Below are 22,229 nucleotides of genomic sequence, written 5' to 3' on the forward strand. Positions count from 1 at the left end.
ATAGGCAATTACTTTGTTCCCGTTTATGGTGGTAATCCTTATGGTTATTATGGAGGGTTTAACTATGGTTTGGGTCCATGGGGTTACCCATATCATGTGGGTGTTTTTCCCAGTTACATGAATAATGGATACGGGTTAATGGGTATGGGTGGGATTATCGGGTCTGTGTCAAATGGAAAACCGAGTCAACTCAGTGAGCAACATGGAGCATCTTCTGAGATTTTAGATAATTATTTGGTGAGAAGAGTAGCTAAGATGAAGAGGTTAGTGGATTCACATAGCTTTACCATTCTTGTGTGATTAAACCTTTTTTAGTTGAATCTAATATATTATAAAGATGGTTTTTTCTGATATATGATTTATGGTTTTAACAATTGATGGATTTGGATTTGAATTTGAATTTATGTAACATCACTTTTGTGGGAATGTCTATAAGTTTCTGAGTTTTATTTGGGGATTGTTACGAATGTTTTTTAAAGATGTCAAAAATATGATCAGTTTGTTGAATGTGCCTTTCTATTTTGGTCATTATATGACTAACCCAGTTAAATACATAGTTTTAATATTATTTTTGCCGAAAATATAAGTAACATATTTGCATAGGAACTTTTCAATTCTTTTGTAATTTAGATAGATACATTATATAAAACTAGGTGTGAGAGTCATGTGTTGATTAAAAAAAACAAAAGTTAAATATAAATGTGTAACCTTAAGCATTTTTTTTTAAGTAAAATTATAAAATAAACACAAATGATATGATATCAAAAGTATAATAAAAAAAATTATTGATGTATTTTAAATAATTGTGTTGAATCCTTCTTGATGATTTTGTAGAGGAAACGCTTTCAAAGTCAAGCAGAGTATCATGGTAATGTGATGATGAATGAATTAAATATGAAATCATATATACATTAAACTGAAATTGAATTTTGAAATTGATTTGTAATATTGAAACATGCCAAAATTGGGTGATTGATAGTGTTTCCTATTGAAATCGATATAAGCAACAAAAGATAAAAAGTAAATGTCAATTTCGAATTCTATACTCAAATGGATGTGTGTTATGAGCTAAAAGATTGGAAACTACAGTGACTTTGTCATTAGATTAGGATTTAGAATAAGTAAGAATCAACGTATTCACTATAATTTACTATCATATTAATTACATTTAATACATCTATCTATCCTTACTACTAAAACAATACATCTATCAATTCCATATCCATTTACATCAACATTTGCCACGTGTCCTTCTGCCAGACATTTTATAAGAACTAGGTTTAAACCCGTGGAACTCAACGGTTTAAAATTGAAATATAATTATACTTTTGATAGTCTAAATAAAAAGATACTAAATTTTAGAAATAATGAAGAATTATGATATTGTAATGTAATTAACATGAATAAATCAAATGAAACCTTACGATAAGTAGCAGCCTACTTTTTAAAGTTCATCTATAATAGCAACCAACTTCATAGAATAGGTTGTGATAAGAACTTGTTCATTTTTTTTTTGTTATTTTTCAAATTTGGTCCTTTTGACATGATTTTTTTGGTAAATACCAACCAACTTTGTATATAGCAATCAACTTTGTAGAAATTACAATCTACTTAACATTTTCATTCTCAATACCACTTCAACAAAATGTCATTTTTATTGATTTTAAATAGGTTTGGCTAGGGCTGTAAACGAACCAAACGAACACGAACAAGGTCTTGTTCATGTTCGTTCGTTTAAGTTAGCCGAACAACAAACGAACACGAACGGATAAACGAACGAGATTTTCTTGTTCATGTTCGTTCGTTTAACAAATTACTTTGTTCATGTTCGTTCATTTATGTTCGTGAACATGCTAAACGAACATAAACGAACAAACATAAACGAACAAAGATAAAAAAAAAACACAATTGAACATATATGAACATAAACGAAAATATAATATAGCAATATAATAAAAAATAATTGAATATAGATGAACATAAATAAACTTAAACGAACGAACATAAACGAACGTAAATGAACATCATAAACGAACGTTCACGAACATAAATGAATGAACGAGATCATTGTTCATGTTCGTTCATTTAACTAAACAAACGATAGTTTTTGTTCATGTTCGTTCATTTATTAAATAAATGAACATAAACGAACTTCCCACCGAACAGTTCACGAACGGTTCGCCGAACGTTCAGTTCGTTTACAGGCCCTAGGTTTGGCATTATAATAACTTCAAAAACCAAAATATAACATTTGAACCGTAGGTATAAAAATATATTAACTGACTTCACAAATTACTTCATTGCCCACATGGAGTTTGACAGACTCCTCGTTAAATTTAGCAAGATAAATCACATAGCCGCCACCATAAACTATAAATTAAGGCATTCAAATGATCCACATAGGCCTTTGAGTACTCCATTATCAAATATAAAAAAAAACCCAATAAACCATGTCAAACTTGGAAGTATTAATTGTTGATAACAAATAAGAGTAATTACAAAAATGGTATGAAGTATGCAGTTTTTACTTTTACTGGTTTAGTATAAAATGGAACCTTTTTGCAATTTTGGTCCTCAGTTTTGGACCATATGTCGTTAACTTTAACAACCCTTCTCTTATTATTTTTTTATAATTAAAAAGGATCTCAACACTTTTCCATCAACAACGATTTCAACTAATTACATGTATAATACTTTAAAAAAATGATAATATAACACAAACATGAAATAAATTAATCAATTTTCTTTTTGTCTCCAATAATGAATGCAAATTTAGAGTGCAGGTATTTAAACAAATTCAAATTTAACATGAAAATTTTCTTTTTCTTTTTATCTCCAAGATGTTTTATGATTATAATTATGTATAAATTTGTTATTTGTTGTAATAAGTTTCCGATATGTCTGACGAAAAACTACTCAAGGTTTATATTTGTACTAATTTAATAGAAACATCACTTTTATTGTTCGGATCAAACTACTATTTTTACATATAAATAAATAAGTATAAACTTTTTATATAAAAAACAGAGTTTTATTTTTCTTAGCTATCAAGTAATGGATTATACAACATTGGTTACTTAAATATTCTCTTTAGCAGGTGCAATGTAACCTTGATTCAATTGATTGCAATTTTAGTTTTTTGATTGAATGCATGAAAAAAAATACTAAAGTAGGATCATTAACAATATGTTTATATTACTGTAATCATACTAATTATATATTTTTACTAAAGCATGAAAAACTATTTAACAACTTATTCCTAACAATTGAAAAAAAAAAACATTATCAGTACCACAAACAAAAAGGGTTGAAACTTAAATTTAGATAAGAACAATACCATCATGAAGATGATTTATATTCTTTCTCTAATTCAAATTACGGCTTCAAGAATCTTTTCAAGCATGTATCATTGTAATATGGTAAATTACACCTAGAGAGCTGACTAATAGCAGCTTTCGATTTGTTGACCTGCAAAGATTATAAAAACTATTCAACTATTGAAAATAAACTGTAAATGTTGATTCAAATTTGTAACATTGCATCAAGTGGTTTACAAAATGAAAATATAATTAGGAATACTGATGCAATCAACATTGGCATCAGGGTAGGTATGAGACCAGTTGACATACATATGAGTTATGTAACAATTATCATGTACCCATATTTCTCTTAGACATTTAAGATAACACCTTTATGGCACTCTCTAAATCGCCAAACTTTGTATAAAATGGCACCAAGAAAATCCACAATCAAATAATAAAGATTATCAGTGTCAACGATGTATGTATTAGAAAGATGAACATGAGCTAAAAGCTGAAAATATAAAGTCACATGAACTAAAAAATAACATAATGAAAACCATAAGTGGTTCAAGATTTTAGAATTAGCAAGGAAGTTTGTCTGAAAGATGAACATAAAGAAGACCCATCAAATAATCAAACTGCAGGACCCAAAACTAAGTAAAGTAAAGTGTATTTAGTTTTTCGTACTTATGGTTTCATGTATGCATTTCATCAAACATATGTGGTGCAACAACACACAGTATCAGAATTAAATACAATCACCTAATTATATTGCCTCCAATATGAACCATTGAGGGAGGAATATTATGTGTACGGTTACCTCAACATAAACTCGAGCTATACACAACGATCTCGAGAGGATAACGTCCTTTCAACACCACGACCCGTAATATGTTGTGGCTAGTTGAAGGCAGAGTTAACTGCCTCATGACTTACTTCCTGATTAATGACAACAATAATTAACACCAAAAATTAGGTGAATCCAAAAACCTAGAAAATTAAATAAAAATAAATGTACAACCAAGAGCAGTAATTGAGTTACCTGATTCGGTAACCAAGCAGAATGAAAAGCCTCAGGATTCCTAGAAACGTTTAGGTTATTGGCGGTTACTAATTCTATGGTAGTGAGACAAAGCGATGGTGGTGGTGGTAATATCAACTCTTCATTCTATGGAATTGCAACATAAAATAGGGTTGGAAAGATAGAGTTTGACGCCAGCGTAAATTACAAATTTTGTGGGTGTTGGGGTTTAGAGCAAAAGAGATGGAGGTACATGAATTAGAAAACGAAGCAGATCATGGCAATGTCCATATATGCTCTAGCATCTGTTCAACCAAAAAAAATAACAAAAGAAAAAAAAATTGTGGTGCATATGTACGTATGAGAGAAAACCAAAATAAGAGATTAGAGGGGAAGACGGAGAAGGTAAGGCAGGGAAAGAAGAACACCTAGGATTGATTCGAAGTATATATGAAATAGATAGGCTATCCAATTCAAATTTGAAGGAGATATCCTTCCTGATTTGTTGATGATTCTTCCTGATTTTATGGGATGCGCTATTCAAAAAGAATGAAAGTCAATTAATAGTAATGAATAGGCCGGATTTAAAGTCTGTGTAGTTTATAATAGGAAGGGCAGTTTCAGAATTTCACTTTGAATAAGAGGTGTTGAGGAGTTGCCACGTGGCATTAGAAGTACTGTTTTATTATAATAGGGGATTTGAATATTCATTTGAATATTGATTACCGTTTTTTAGCAAAAAATTATCCCGGATATTGCTTTCCAAATACCATACATAACGATTTCAATAAAATTAAATTCATTTCAATGCATTGAATACATTCTACACCTAAAAATTTGCATCTCTTATAACAAATTTACAGCTTCTAATCTGTACAATACGATCTTGACATTTAAATTTTTTATACCATCATCTCTAGATAAGGTAATTTCATAATATACAATCCTTTAAATTAGGTATTTCAAAAAATAATATAGTTACCCATCTAAATATCCAGTATCACATCCTCCTTTAACGCGATAAGGCTAAGAGATATTAAATATCCTCCTACTTTTATTTCTAACTAGGTGGGTAACCGTGCGTTGCGGGGCTGGAAATATCCCAAAGAAGTTTAAGTAAAACCGGGGGGTTTAACAGTTCGTTATAGATATAAAGAATCAAAATTACATAATTTTAGGCGGTGTTTGGTTCGTAGAATGTTTTCGAATGAATTAGAATCTGTTAAGGAATTAGAATCTATCTTAAATTGGAATCCAATTCAATATTTTGTTTGGTTAGCAGTAAATGGAATTTGAATCCAATTTTATATTTTGTTTGATTGGTGGAAAATAGAATTGGAATAGTGTAAAATGACATAACTACCCTTCTTGGTTTTTGCTTATTTTTACTTTGTTTTATAAATATACATAAATATATATTATATAGATTATAAAAATAGTAAACGGTGGTGGTGGCAGTGGCGATGGTGGCAGAAGCGACGGTGGTGGTGATGGCGGCAGTGTGTGGTGGTTACGAAGGTAGAGGTGGTGGTAGTAGTGACATCACTAGTGTTGATGGTAGAGGCAGTGGTGGTTGTGGCGGTGGGTGTTAGTAGCGGTGGTGGTGGTGGTGGATATCGGTGGTGGTGGTGATGGTGGGTGTGGGTGGCGGCGACGGTGGTGGTGGTGATGATAGAGTTAGTTGTAACAACGACAGTTGTAGGATGGTGGTGTAGGTGGTAACGGAGGTTATGGGTGGTGGTGGTTGTGGTAGTGGTGTCGACGATGGTAATGGTGGTGGTAGTGGTAACAAAAGTGGTGGTAGTGGTCGGTGGCAGTGGCGACATCAGTGGTGATGGTTAGTGATGTTGGTGGTGGTGGTGGTGGGTGGTAGTGGAGGTGGTGGATGGTGGTAGAGATGATTGGTAGTGGCGGTGAAGGTTGTGGTGGAGGTGGTCACGAGTAGTGACGAAGGTTTTTCATATTTAATGTTAAAAAATGAAAAGGGTAATATGATAATCTTCAATATTCCCACTTGAAGGAATTTGAAGTTGCCCATCTTTTAGATAAAATTTATTTTCCCTTAATGGAAGGAAAGTTGGACACATGTAGGAATCCAATTCCTTCTCAAAACTTGAACCAAACATATAAAAGTGATGAAATTAAATTCCAATACCTTCTGATTCCTTCCAATTCCAGTGAACCAAACGACCCCTTACATAGCTAGATATGTTGAAACCATTAATCTACAAATGTACATGAAAACCATTTTGTAGATATAACAGTAGAACATATCATTAGTATACAAAATAATGATCCCCCAAACTGAATTTGGAGGAAAAAAAACTAAATATATTCTGACCAGTAGAATTGCAAATATGCACCATGGAATCCTTCATCAAATGTTTTGGATTCACCAAGTTGGGCAACTTCAAACTTGAGATAATCAGGCTTCTCCATTGTTTTGTAATATTTTCCTACAAAGTAAATGATAATCAACCAAACAAAATTTCAAACACAGAAACATATAATTACAGGAAAAGAACTTGGGAGAATCTGCAAAAATATTTGTTACAAAGTATGATGATCGGAGATTAATAATAAAAATCAAATTAGTTGGAATTAGACCTCCACCTAGAACTATGGATTGAAAACCAACATTGTTTCTTGAGCCTGGAGTATCGCCATACATGCTAAAAAAAACAGTTCAGCACAGCGTCAGTTTAAGCAAACCTCGAACCACAATTTTCTGTTAAACTCAATCAGGCATAATAATCAGTAGCTACCTCCATAATTTGGGTCACCTATTCCAACCTGCTTACTTCTGTGGACCTGTAAATACACATTACAAAACAGTTAATCACCAAAATGTAACAAATTACAAAACTAAAAAAAGAATAACTAAAACTACAAGAAACGGTTACACAAATTGATAAGGAAGAATCAAACAAAAAATTGCTCCTAGGTAAATTTAGAACTGTAGCACCTTGTGATGATAGTTACATTGATGGAAAGAAAAACTTGCAAGCATCATACATTAGAAATAGTTATTCTATAAAATAAATCATTTCAAACTTGAATTCATGAATCAAAGATAATTAGCATTATACTAAGCTGTATTTAAACAATTCAAATATTATAATTAGCATCTCCTTTTCAAGTATAAACCGAAAATAAATATAATAAGGCAAACAGATGCCACACCAGCTATTATACTAATAATGATCATTTCAATTTTATTTGAATCAACCTTCATTTTGAAATTATATAAGAAGAAAAATATGTAAATTAATAGTATGTATGTATTCCATAATTATTTTTCAAAACTTTGGTTTATATCAATTGAAAAGGTAAGCTAATAACTTCATGATGACTTACAGTGTTAATGAGATCAACGATAACGGGAAGTTTATGGTGAGCCAACTTTAAATTTTCAACCATCTTCTGCCATGGTCATGCTGATGAAGATGTTGTATATTTGGAAGAGCTAACAACAATGTCACCTTTTTTTGTTTCTTGTTTGGGCCTTCCCTTTCTACAGCCGAAGCAAAGTGTATTCTCCAAATCCGATTCAGTTTGTTATCATCATAACTTAAATTGCTGCAAACATCACACCAGTAAGATCAGAAAATGGATTAATGGTTACCAAATTGGAAGTACATATGTTGTCAATAAAGGAAAAAAAATAGTTGCAATCTATATTAACTGAGAATTAAAAAAAAAAAAAACTTGGATTAGATTTAGATATAATTCATTATCAGAGTGCTCGCCAAATATTTTTTTAGCTTGAATCTATCTCAAGTAGCTAATAAGTGATCAATAAATTCCTGAATTTTAGTAGCAGAAATGTTTATGCTTTCTTTTCCTGTTATCTATTAATGGCTATGTTTCAATGATGTGTTGTTGTACATAACTGGTTGAGATACTCATATTATATTTGTAAGTGTCCCCTTTCCAGGCCAAAAAAGATGGATTTCAAGATTTTTTTGTGTCATTTGACACTACATTTGGATGTTTTTTGTGTCATATAAGACATATTGTGTTACCTTTTTGGCTATAGATAGTTGTGATTCCAACTTCAAAACAATTTTGGAGAAATTAGGTAATACATGCATTTAATTTGTACTTTGTGTCCACTCTTCATCCTATTCCCAGCAATTAAAACATACAAAATATCCAAAATAAAACACAGGATTTCTCAACAAATACACATAAATGCAGAGCAAACCAATATCAAGGTAGGAACATGAACATCCAAACAATATATAAAATAGAAAAAATAAACCTACACAATTCAAGTAAAAAAAAACACGCCAAAACCCATAAATTTTACAGAGTCAAGCCATCGTCGCTTCTGACTCTGCATGTCGTTTTTTTATTTGACTTTTCACTTCTAATATTTCGTTTAAAAATTGGCAAAGAAAAATCGATTAATACAATGTCAATTTCTTTCACAGCAAAAAACAAAACAAAAGTGCATCTTTACTGACTTTCGCTGGAGACCTCGGATTGGGGCATCGACAAAGAAGCCAATAACCGTGGATGGAGAGTAGTCGTTGTCAGAAGCGTTTGGGAGATTTAGGGGAAGCGAGAACCCCGTGGGTTCGATTTATGACCTCTATATCTGGATTTCCTTCAACCAAATTCCCTCTTTTCCCCTGTCTTGCTTTGAATATGGTGGGTTCGAGTCTATAAAACGAATAATAAAGAAAGAGAAGTAGAAAATACCATTGTGTTTCAAATATTTCAGATGATATTAGGGTTCAACAATGTGTATCAAAAACATATGCCTTTCATTTTATGAATAAGATATTAAGAACAATGAGACATACAAAATTACCTTCAAATTGCTTAGCATCTTTACAATTGCAAGATTAAAATAAAGCTACACAAAATTTATGAAGGTCAGATAACAATATAATTTAATTAAAATCATGAGATTCTTAGAAAAGATTGTTTAGTTCGATATAAATTTTATAAATAAAAATGGGTGATATAATAATTACACTTCCTAATCCATTCCATGGTGAAATTAGATAAAGAAAACACACCATGGGCTAAAAGGAAAATCACATCATAGTTGCCATGCATTTTGCATGCAAATCAATTGTAAATATTTACACCACATGAAAATATAAATTATAAATCACCTGCATGGTGGACTTTAGGTAGTTATTAATAGCATAGAGGAATGCTGGAACAGCAAGAAGCACATTGTTGCGACCTGCCTGCAGAAAATCATGACAGACATGAAGATATGAACTTGCTGCTGTTTTATCATAAATTAACTTATTCCATAGGTTATAAGATATAGTATATATTTTTAACTTTTAAGCAATCTATACCTAGCATAAAGTAGAAATTGGAATCATTAAGAATATAATTGAGTACTTTGTGCAGCATATGTTGTTGGAAGAAGTCTAACCAGTTGAAATGATAATCACAAACTGTGAAATCGTATCCTACCCACAAACATGTTATCTAATTAGATGAATTAACCAATTATAAAAGTGTGTTAGGAGAACATATGACCTGTTTGAATAAATCGGTTTATTGGATCGTGTGGGTAAGAGTTATGTTTGAAGGTTACCTTGATACTTTTTCAAATATCTTTGTCTCTCTAAGGCAATGCATTAAACACATAGTGGGCACAAATAAGATGTAGCAGATGGTATACAAATGTATGTTTTTTTGAGTGTTGCTCTTCTTATTTCTTTAGAGCAGCTTTGGCATGTTAGCATAACCTACAAACAAACATCAGCAAAGTAAAGGTTGTGAAACTGTGAAATAGATGTAGCAACATACGGAGCAATTTGTTAAACTGGTGGTTGTCTTCAACAAAAGCAAGCGCTAGCTGTCAAGGAAAAAAATGAAAACCCTTTCAACCATTTGGGCAACTACATAAGAAGACGTCAGTGATTTATGGACCTATACAACTTACAACTCGATTGTTCCCGACAGAGGCAAGAAAAATACGAAAGGAAAATAGAAGATACAGGAGGCAAGCAGCAAAGGTTGATTTGTACTTGATCGTTGCTACAACGAATTCGACCACAACTTCACCCAAAGAGTGGTAGTGGAAGCCCTCTTCTTCAAAGCGGAAGCCATGCATCGGCAACGGACCCTAGCCGTGGATGAAACCCCCAACCCTAATCGCCACTTCATGGAGCGTGCGTACAAGTACCAACCCGTGAAGGTGGTGGAGTTTAAGGTGTCACGTCAGCAGTGCATGGTGTACCTTGACCTGAAAAGGGAAGAATGCGGGAACCTTTTTCCTTTGGGAAGGGTTTACTCGCAGACGTTCCATCTAGGGAGCAAGGGTTTTTCTTGTCAGCGCACTGCAACATACACCAGCAGAGCTCGTTTTTAAAGGGAGATGGAGGGGAAGAAAGCAAGAAAGCCTAAGTTTCTTTGTTTAAAACCTTGATAGGTTTGTTGGAATGAGTTGCCTCATATGCATCGTGTCTGTTGGAATCAATTGCCTCATCTGTATGATCCCGTCTGTAGATTGGAGAAGAAAAACAAAAGCAACGATTAACATAAATTTGAAGCTGATGAGTTTAGACGAAGATGGAGAGTTTTCGAAAAGCGGTGAAATTCGAATATGGTTGGATGAGAAAGCGGGTGGGGGGAAGATAAGGCAGAACCACCAGGGGGAAACGTGGGAACGACACGTATGAGCCCCATCCTTATCTTTACACCACCGTTAATAATTTAAGGGACCAAATTGCCAATATTACAAACTTTAGTGCCAAAAATCTGAACCACTACAAATATGAAAATTTCTGGACTAGTTTTGCCAAAAAAATTAGGATGTTCCTATTCATAAATATGGTCATCTTTAATATATATATATATATATGTATATATATATATATATATATATATATATATATATATATATATATATATATATATATAAAGAATTATCTTCCTATCCATTTGAAATGATGACAAATATCTTAAAATATAAATAATTATATCAAAATATGACACTTGTCACGATTTCATATGTATAGGAAGATAAGTAGGAATAAAATGTAAGGGGTTACCAAATGGCTTCTATCCCAACGATATGTGGTATTGCCCTCCCTCATTGAGGTTGAGGGTTCAAGTCTCGTCGTGGACATATGTTGATTTAAAGAGTAGTTTAGGAGTAGGTTATATTTTCCGTTTCAAAAAAATGTATGGGGTTATTTAATTTCTCAAAGGCTAATATCTCCCAATATTTATAAAATTTTTAATGATTTGCATTTGATTAATCTACAAATATATAGGTGCATACTATAAAAAGCATTCATAGTTTCATAATTCGTCTTATTGGTGTTTCATCATTAGGTTTCTATTCTATCTACTAATAAACAACTTCAACGCATTAAGTATTCCATTTCTTTCTTCCTCTTGTTTCTACTTTTTTTATTTTATTTTTATTTTTTTTTCTACCTGTTCTACCATCTGTGTATTGTCCCAAAAAGACAACAATAAAATAAAATAAAATAACACTACGAATGTGTATTACGTAAAATTAGAATATTATTATGTAACTTTTTTGTTTATATTGTTTCTGATGGGTTTTGGTTATAAGACATCCTATGTGCTCATACAAACCCTAAAGCTTGGATCTAGGTTTCTCTATTGTACATGCTTTGAATCCAAGACTATAAACCCTAATTCTAGCATGTAAGTAATCATATTAACATGTAATTAGGTTTAGAACATACCTTGATTGTTATGTAGCAATAACAATCCTAATTCCTCCTTGAATTTGCTTTGGAAGGCTTAGAGTCACAAGTGTCACTCCTCTAATGGCTTACAAACACCATAAGCAAGTGGATAAGGTATAAAGAGAGAGGTGAGAGGTTAGAATTCGTATCTAGGACCTCTTGGGAAGGGATACACGAATTCATGACCCTAGGGGTGTTTATATAGGTGTAGAGATAGGGTTTCAGTCATTATCCTTATCTAGTTGATTATCCATTAAGCAACCAATAAGATAATCCTTGAATCCTTATCATACTCGAATTCTAAGGCTTTCCAACCTTAAATTCGTCCACCATATAAATAAGATAATCCTTACCTTATTTTGTAACTATCACATAATTACAAATCAGCCCCTCTAGTTTAATTAATTACATTTGATCACAAAACTAATTCTTAATTAATTATTGACCAATATTAATTAAACAAATATGATTTCTCCTTTAATATATTATTCTTATAACATATTAATAAATCATATTATCCTCTCTCTCTTTATTCATTTCTCCAATCAAGTTGCTTTGATGAAGGCAACCCAAAAGGACCATGCACCATCGGGTCAAGTACATACCAAAATAGTTATGGACTTAGACACTAATCCAACAGTCTCCCACTTGGATAAGTCTAACAACTATTCTGCGTATGACTTCAGATCCTGATCTGCAATCGTAGCTTTCCAAAGCCGCTGTCAACTCTGATCATATCAGATACGCGTGTCCTTAGATAAGGGATCATATATTCCTCCATTCTAGATATCGTATTAGATATGATTTCAAATCATTCTCTTTGTACTATATCTTGATTTCTGATTTATGACGACAGACTAATTGAACAAATCAAATTAGCCCTAGCCCGGCCGAGCATTTACGTATGTCATCACTAAACTATCGAGGGGCCCAAAGATATCGCTTTTATCTTACTTTGGATAAAAGGAACGGATAAACTTTGATACAATGCTCGCTTGCACTCACTCACCGAATTACACACAACAATATGTTTTATAACACCAAGTTACTGGTGCGTTTACATATTATCAATGTGCAACCGATCAGCAAGATACGACTCACACATCTCGGTTTCAAGAATATAAGATGTTATCGTCTCACTAATCACTCGAGATAGTGATCCAAGTGAGCGTGGGTTTAATCCAATGCTCAGATCATATTCGTAAGCACTCATGAACGTTGCAGCAAACATTTGCTTGTCTAATACTCTTTTAGACAATCCACACACCAATTCACGACAGTCTTCATTCATATCTACTTCCAACATATGAACGACTGTGGCCCGTTTGAATAATTCGATTATTCTTAATAAACTCAATTATTCTGGAAGTCAAAACATGCAAAGTGAAACACAAGAATAATACTAATCCCATATGGCCTCAAACCTTTGAGTATAAACAAAACACGTTTTATTTATCACCATATCGATTACTCATTATTTGTCGTTTCGGGTAATCAACTTTTTACTTGAATCATTACACTTGTCCCATGCTCCTAGCATGCACACAATGTTTACCTATGGTTCTTACTTTTGTGAAATATACAAATTGAACACATTTCCAATCATTCTCATTTCACAACTCCAAATCCATTTTCTTAAGTGTAAGAATATCAAATTCTTGTTACTTATAGAATATACTAGATTCTAACACTTTATGCAACGATCCTTTTGTAATGTCACTGCACCAAAGTCTCAAAGACTATTGCCAATGATATTACAAAGTCCTCTATCGGAGATTGTTACAAGACAATTCCTTAGCTGTGATGTCTCTCACTCAAAGTACATTCCTTTGAACATCCTTTTGCATAAAAGTTTCTAATCTAGACATAGATTTTCAATCTTTACTTCCCAATATGGACACATTTCCATACTTTCCATATGACAACTCATTTCTTAATAGAATCTTTTCTATTCATCATAATGTCAATATGGTCCATTAATACCATGCTTCCAACTACTCACAAGCAACCAATCCTCGTCGAACTTTGGATTGTTCTTTGACAGTTGTTTAATTATTTTAGTCAAAACCGATTCTAGTCCCTTTTCCCTCTAAATGCGCTAGACATTTGGAAAATTTTAGAATGGTCAAACATTAAAGCATTTGCAATCAATCCTATACCCGAAGCGTATGGGACATGATGCACAATGTTTTATTTGCTATGTTCTCAAAATTCGAATTGTGAAGAGGAATGTCGTAATCATAATCGAAATTTTAAGAACACACTATGTACCTTTGACTAAATTTATTAACATTTCACAACCTAATCCTTTAGATTTGAAATGAAGCATAATATTCTCTCCCTTAATTATAGCAAAACAACCTTTCAACTCTTACAACTTTGCAAAGTATGACTCTTGTTTTCTATAATTAATATTGCCAACTATGCAATACTTGCCTTAATAATCATACAATCATAACATTTATGCTCCCACTATCATGATGATTATTATAAAACATAACACTTATGCTCCCACTAGCTTCGACATATATTCATAAACATCTTAACTTTCAGAAAAACAATACTTATTGAATTTCTTAAGTTCATGTTTCTAATACTTAGTGCTTTGATAATCTTTTATCAAGACTTCTTGAACTTATACACTTTTGCCTTAGATAGTTCATATGTGTGTCTTAACAATTAAGACTAATTGCCAAACCTCACAATTCAAATTACGGAAAGGGATGCCGTAACCATGATCGAATTCGAGAATGCAATTTTACAATCACTATCTTTTAAAATCTTTCTTAGCGAAAGCATTTTCTCACAATCATTTTCATGAAGGAGGAAATCTTATGACACTTAGGTTTAAACGGTGTATGTGTTCCTATCCATGTGAATTTGTTAAAACCAAAGTTTACGACAAATTCAAACTCATATGGATCGAACTTTCTTAATCTTGATTTCTTGCCTTATGGTAGCACAGCTGCCCACCACGTCTTCCAAGTAGTTAAGCAGCTCACCTTTTTCCTATCAATGTACTTTCCATTGATCAAGGTCCTTGCCTTTTATGCATTCAAATGAGAACTCATAGGACTCATATGCATAATTAACTCGATTGGATTGGCACAGAAACAAAATAATGTCTTCACGATAGGTTGTAAACCTCAACTCGTGTGCTAGTGATGATCGATAAAGCTTATTTGATTTGTTCTTGAAACTTTTCAAGACTATTAAGACTCCCACTGACTCCTTGATATATACGATTCTCTTATCAAAACATTTCTTGACAAACAAATATTCAAGAGTTAGTGTAGCTTATATCAAAACAAAACACTTCATAATTTTGGTCTTAGTTGGTCTTTGTCTTATCCAAGACATCACAACTTTCCACAATTGATGAATGTTATAAACCTTCTTAATACTATTCACTCAATTTCACAATCTTGACTTTAAGACTTGTTTTGGAACGAAGCATGATTGACTTCTTGATTTGACAATTTCTTCAATCTTTGATTCCTCTTCTTGGACATACAATTGTACCAAGACTCATTAGAGGATCAATTGAGATATGGTTATTAATCATTAAGACCTATCATAAAGCATAAAAGCTACTCTCCCTTCTTCTTAGAATGGAGAAACTCTTATCTTTCTGCCTACTTGATTCTTCTTATTCGTTTTGCTATTGATCTAAACCCTTTAATCATTTCAAAATTACACTTAATCTTGTAAGTGTAATCATATTTACTAAGCCTTTAGTAAATCATGACGAATATCTTTGTTACTCTTATGGTGAACTTGATCAACACACAACTTTGTGTACTCGATCTCCTAGTCCTTCACTTGACACTTCGTCAACGAATTTGTCTAATTTCCAAATATGAAATTTCTCATTCACCATGCAACCAAGTTGCGTGATTCCAAATTTCAGTCCAATTGAAACTTTGGGCGATGAGAAGCTTTCCCTATTTGGTAAATTCTCGACATTTCCATAAATAACATAACTAAGAATCATATCCATTCGTTGTAGAAATATGTAAACATCAATTTTCATAACGATTTCATTGCAAGGAAATAAACAAACAAATAAGTGAGTCAAAATTTTTTTTATTTATAAAAGCAACGGAAAATCATTTGTCCTTACAATGCAAAATCTATTGAAAACTATGTAAAAAGAAAATTTCTAACAACTCTATCATAACTATCTAAGCTCAAAATCCAATCTTCAAGTCCATGCAATCAAGATCCATCTCTTGTTATTAGATTCATCTTGCTCTCTTATCAAGTTTCCTTTCTTTTCACCGATCCTTCAAAACATTCAAATGCAATCTTATCACATCATGTATTAAGAATCAATGAATAGGAACTTAATGGAGTTAGATAGTGGATTCTTACCTAAAGCGTAGTCATACTTTTGACTCTCCCATCTCTTAGATCTCTTAGGTAAATAGGGCAACTTCATCTCCAATGCCCCTTCTCTTGGCAATAAAAGCAAATTGACTCTTTTGGAACAACACATGGAACTACTTCAGACATCGCCTTTTTCTTATGATCAAACTTTTCGATCATTGCATGTCTTTCATTGCCATTGTCTATATCCATAGAGGTCTTGAAGGCAGATTCACCAATCAACTTTGCTTTTCTATTGCGCCAAACCATTGTTGATTTAGCAGCAATAAGCATACGTCGTAGCTCATCATATAGTACTCTCTTACGAACTCACTATACGAGTTAGGAAGTGACTGAAGAATCCAATCAACAGCCATCGCTTCACCGACAATGGATCCCATCATTCTTAATCTATCAATGTGTGACTTCATCCCTAAGACGTGTGCACACACCGACTTTCCCTCTTTATGTTTACTTGCCAAAAGGGCTTGAGTGATATTGAACCTTTCAATTTTACAATCTTGTGGGTTACGGAGAATAATTGGAGGAGGAGGAGGAAGTGAAGCATGATTTCTTGTTCCTCGATCGAATCGTGGAATATCATCTTCATGTGGAATGCTTGTTCCACGGGATTTGAGAAGACCATAGTTGTCGAACTTTGACATCGGGAGAAAAACGAATTCAAGTTAGTTGATTGATTGAGTTCTTGGTAAATCACCCAAATGAAATTCCAAGGCTAGGACCCAACACAATATCCTACAACTCGGGAGAGGGATGCCGTAACCCAAATTGCAGAACATTTGAAGGTAAGTGAATGACAATTCACTAATTTCCACCATGAAAAACGAAAAAGAAATTTAAGTTTTAAATCTATGAAAACTCCTAGATCCTTTGAGATTCATTGAACTTTCAATGGCATGTTTAAATCTCGATATGCCCCTCTTGTTTGTGACTGGGATGCCGAGGATCACAAAGCGGGTGTGAATAACCATGCAAACTACATGGTGCCCTCACATGTTACAATCACCTATTCGATGTGCCGGTAAACCACACACGCTCCACCGAACTATGATAAACATTGAGTCACCCTTTGCTACCTTTGCTTAGAACCATTTAGTGTGCCGGTAAACCACACACGCTCCACTAACGTCTTCGCAAGGGCACAATGTGTAATTTCATGGAATTGCATCAATTCACTTTTGCCTAAGTAACTAAGATTGGGAATTTGAAAAACATTTACTTACTTTGTATTTCATTATACTTATAATGGAAGGTTTCGTCCTATCCTACCCGTTCGGCTAACGACCCTCCACTAGTCAAGAGTGCGGTGGGTAAGAGTGGATACCCATTCAATCGCCATTTTATAGGCAATTTCCTTAAACACCCCTTATAGATCAGCTTCGTGAATGAGGCCTACTAACGGCAAGACTGACTTTCACTCATACATATATATAATGTTAGACTTTTAATATTATATATAGTATAGGGTGCATTTTATACTTTTAAAATACTATGTGGTTAACTTTAACAATTACACTTTTAATTCAATTAAATGGTTAACCAAAACTTTTATGAATTTATTAAACCTCTTTTAATTATACTCCTTAATTAATTAATAAAACCATAAGGGTGTGATTTGAACTTTTCAAAACATTACTAGGGTTTTAGAATTTAACATTTCTAATTAAACTTTTAATCAACTTTTAAATTCCAAAACTTGAGGGCAAGTTTTGAAACCTTTTTCAAAACATTAGGGTTTTAACTATTTAAATTTCAAAACTCCAAAACTTTTGGGTTCAAATTTAAACTATAAAACCTAAAGGGGAAAAATATGAAACTTTTCATAACAACAAGGATCAAATAACAAATAATCTAAACTAACATTTAGTTACATAATTATCCATATTTGATTTATTTAATGATTTCTTGCAAAACAATTTATCAATTTACTTAAAATAATTAATCAATTATCTTATAATGAAACAATTATCTTGTTAATTGATAATTATCTTTAATTAGATCAAGAATATAGTCATATATATCATAAAATCGGATTTATATTGATCTAACATGATAAGGTAACTATCCAAATGCAAAAACAGCAAGGAATCCCGAGATAAGCATTATCTGACGCTCGAACTCGCCGAGTACCACACTGTACTCGCCGAGTTCCTCAGCCATAAAGCCCAAAAAACTATTTTCCAGTTATACAATGCATCAATACAATTGAAACCAAGCTAGGCTCTGATACCACTGATGGGTTTTGGTTATAAGACATCCTATGTGCTCATACAAACCCTAAAGCTTGGATCTAGGTTTCTCTATTGTACATGCTTTGAATCCAAGACTATAAACCCTAATTCTAGCATGTAAGTAATCATATTAACATGTAATTAGGTTTAGAACATACCTTGATTGTTATGTAGCAATAACAATCCTAATTCCTCCTTGAATTTGCTTTGGAAGGCTTAGAGTCACAAGTGTCACTCCTCTAATGGCTTACAAACACCATAAGCAAGTGGATAAGGTATAAAGAGAGAGGTGAGAGGTTAGAATTCGTATCTAGGACCTCTTGGGAAGGGATACACGAATTCATGACCCTAGGGGTGTTTATATAGGTGTAGAGATAGGGTTTCAGTCATTATCCTTATCTAGTTGATTATCCATTAAGCAACCAATAAGATAATCCTTGAATCCTTATCATACTCGAATTCTAAGGCTTTCCAACCTTAAATTTGTCCACCATATAAATAAGATAATCCTTACCTTATTTTGTAACTATCACATAATTACAAATCAGCCCCTCTAGTTTAATTAATTACATTTGATCGCAAAACTAATTCTTAATTAATTATTGACCAATATTAATTAAACAAATATGATTTCTCCTTTAATATATTATTCTTATAACATATTAATAAATCATATTATCCTCTCTCTCTTTATTCATTTCTCCAATCAAGTTGCTTTGGTGAAGGCAGCCCAAAAGGACCATGCACCATCGGGTCAAGTACATACCAAAATAGTTATGGACTTAGACACTAATCCAACAGTTTCTAACCCCTTTCATGTTCAAAATCTGATTAAAAAAACCTTTTAACATATCAGAATCCTATCCATGACGTTTCCAAAAAATATAATGTATGGATTCCTTTAGGTAACTATTTTATATGCCACCGTGATTGTCTTTGTAATAAACTCCCCCGCGTAGATTTTCATGAACTAGAGCGAAACATTTTGTCACCTAGATTTTATGGTGTACGTCCTATCGATGTGAATTTATCAATTCCAACTTGCAATCATAAGATAAGTTTGAGGACAAACCAAAATCAAATCTTTGTGTATTCTTAATTTCTTGTCATATGGTAGCACGAAGGCCTACCAATGCTTCCAAGTTGTCAAATAGCTCACTCATATTGATCAATGTACTATCATTGGCCAACGTGCTCTGCCTTTTGCAGTCAAATGAGAGCCATATAACTCATAAGCGTTGTCAATTCAACTGGAAGGTGCACATAAATAATAATGTGTCAGCATGATTGATCATTAATCTAAGGTCGTGTTGTAGTGATAACTAAAAGGTTTGTTCTCGATTGACTCTTGAAAGTCTTCAATATTAATAAGACTCTCACTGGCTTCTTGACATATAAGCTTCTCCCTCAAGGAGCATTCATTAACGAGTAAAACAAATATTCAAAAGTCAGTACAGATTCTTGTCAAGAAAACACTTCACTGAATTGGTCTTAGTGTTCCTTTATTTCAACATCACAGCTACAAATGCCAAATATGCCAGAGTAATAGAACATTACTACTCTACATTTCATGAGGTGTTATAAACCTACTTTGTATATATTAAGCTTCAAGATATGATTTGTATAGCTCTAAAACTCGATTGGAAAAGAAATATGACTCATATTTCAATTAACCATTTCAACAATATTTGATTCCTCTTCTTAGTCAAACAATTGCACTAAGATGTTATATGAGGATCAATTTGTGACATGGTTCCATAATCATTAAGATGATCATAAAACATGATACTAAAGTACTCTCCTCTATTTTCAGATTGGAAAAACTTTTATCTTTTTGCCTAATGGATTTTTAATATTCGTTCTACTACTCTTTAAAAACTTTTCAAAGTGTTAAAATTATGTTTAATCTTATAAACACAATCATATTTACTGAACCATCAGTAAATCATGAAGAATAGACTTATCGTTCTTTGTGGTAGATCTAAATAGTTTACATCAACGTGTACTAGATCCTTTAGTCATTCACTTGACTCACATAAACATGTGATCAATGAATTAGTCTTAATCTTCCAAAGATACAGATTCTCATACATCACACAATTCGAATTGTATGATTCCAAGTTTCTATCCAATTAAAACTTGGATGATGAGAATTCCTTTTCACTTAATTGATTATGATATTTCCACAAACAACATAATTAAGAATCAAATCCACTTTAACATTGCTAATAATAGAAATATAACCACCAGTTTTCATAAATGACACTGCAAGGAAATATAAAGTAAATAAATCAAAAATTCACTTTTATTGATAATAAGCGAAAAAAATTTGTCCTTACAATGCAAGCACTATGTTTCTAAATATTTCCTAAGCAATCTATTAATCTATCATAACTCCTTAGCAATAGCTTCCAAAATCTTATCATCAAACCATGCGACTGAAATCTATCTCTCACGATCATATTCAACTTACTCTTCTTAAGCTTCCTTCTTTCTCTTAGATCCTGCAAAACATCACAATGTGACTATCACATCATTCATTAAGAATTTATGAATAGGAACTTAATAAAATAATAGGGTTGGATAGTGGATGTACTTGAAGTAGAGTCATACGACTTGACTTTACTATCTCTGCAATCTTTCAGGTATTCAGGGCAGCTTCACATCTAATGTCCCTTCAATTGGCAATAAAAACATATGGACTTCTCAGGAATAACACATGGGACTATCTCAGAATTTGACTTTCTATTTACCATATGGTAAAACGTTCTGACCTTGGCTGATCTTTTTCCATTGGGAAAAGAAACATTTTCTGGACTACCAATGTTGCCATTGCCAGTATCCATAGAAATTTGGGAGACAAATCCGTCAAACACATTTGCTTGATTTTTGCTCTTAAGCAGATCCCTTTCCATTGGGAAAAGAAACATTTTCTGGACTACCAATGTTGCCATTGCCACTGTCCATAGAAATTTGGGAGACAGATCCCTCAAACACATTTGCTTGATTTTTGCTCTTAAGCATTTCTGCTTCAGCATAAATCAACATATATGTCAGATCAATTAGGGTCACGTCATCGTTCCTTATATAATTGTCCTTAATGAACTAACCATATGACTCAGGAAGCGAACTCAAAACCAAGTTAATGGCCAACTCCTTCAGGAAAACGACACCCAACATCTCCAATCTATCAATGTGTGATTTCATGCACACACACAGACTTTCCATCTTGATGTTTACTTGGAAATAGGACTTGAGTGACTTCATATTTTTCAGCTTGAAGAAAATGTGGTTCGGGGAGAATTATTGGAGGATGTAAAGGAAGAGTTGTAGAAGTATGATTTCCAGTTCCACCATTGCTTGAAGAAGGGAACATTCATTTACCTTGATCAACATGTGGAAGATCATATCTTCAGAAGGAAAAACATTTCCAGAAGAATGAGGAAGACCATTGTTGTGAGAACTTGACATCTATAATAGGAGAAAAGAGAATTCAAGTTAGTGGATTTTAATCCTTGATTATTAACCCAAAATTTAAATCAATGCTAGGGTCCAACTAAATATTTCACAATTTAGAAGAGGG

The 22,229-nt window shown here is 32.9% G+C and overlaps 1 protein-coding gene and 1 long non-coding RNA gene across 28 annotated transcripts in view; one reads left to right on the plus strand and one right to left on the minus strand.

Annotated features, from left to right (window-relative positions):
* The window catches only part of LOC145008167 (heterogeneous nuclear ribonucleoprotein 1-like), a 1,644-nt gene extending 1,291 nt beyond the window's left edge, over nucleotides 1-353 (plus strand). The window contains exon 2 of the mRNA XM_078966788.1: nucleotides 1-353. This exon is cut by the window's left edge and continues 405 nt beyond it. Coding sequence (XP_078822914.1) covers nucleotides 1-300 — 300 coding nt within the window. The 3' untranslated portion in view covers nucleotides 301-353.
* Nucleotides 354-3,193: 2,840 nt separating this feature from the next.
* LOC145012940 (uncharacterized) lies at nucleotides 3,194-10,895 on the minus strand. Of its 27 annotated transcripts, XR_013664751.1 has the most exons (10): nucleotides 9,648-10,895; nucleotides 9,453-9,530; nucleotides 9,143-9,187; nucleotides 8,793-8,991; nucleotides 7,681-7,902; nucleotides 7,089-7,134; nucleotides 6,937-6,995; nucleotides 4,345-6,779; nucleotides 4,123-4,241; nucleotides 3,195-3,468 (listed from the first exon to the last, which is right to left on the minus strand). It is a non-coding gene; the product is annotated as an uncharacterized LOC145012940 (long non-coding RNA). The 27 variants fall into 27 exon arrangements; XR_013664752.1 differs by lacking the exon at nucleotides 9,143-9,187; XR_013664749.1 differs by having other exon boundaries at nucleotides 9,453-10,895.
* Nucleotides 10,896-22,229: the final 11,334 nt, after the last annotated feature.

This window comes from Lactuca saligna, chromosome 8 (genome assembly GCF_052625555.1).
Source record: "Lactuca saligna cultivar CGN05327 chromosome 8, ASM5262555v1, whole genome shotgun sequence".
In the NCBI taxonomy this organism is placed as follows: Eukaryota; Viridiplantae; Streptophyta; class Magnoliopsida; order Asterales; family Asteraceae; genus Lactuca; species Lactuca saligna.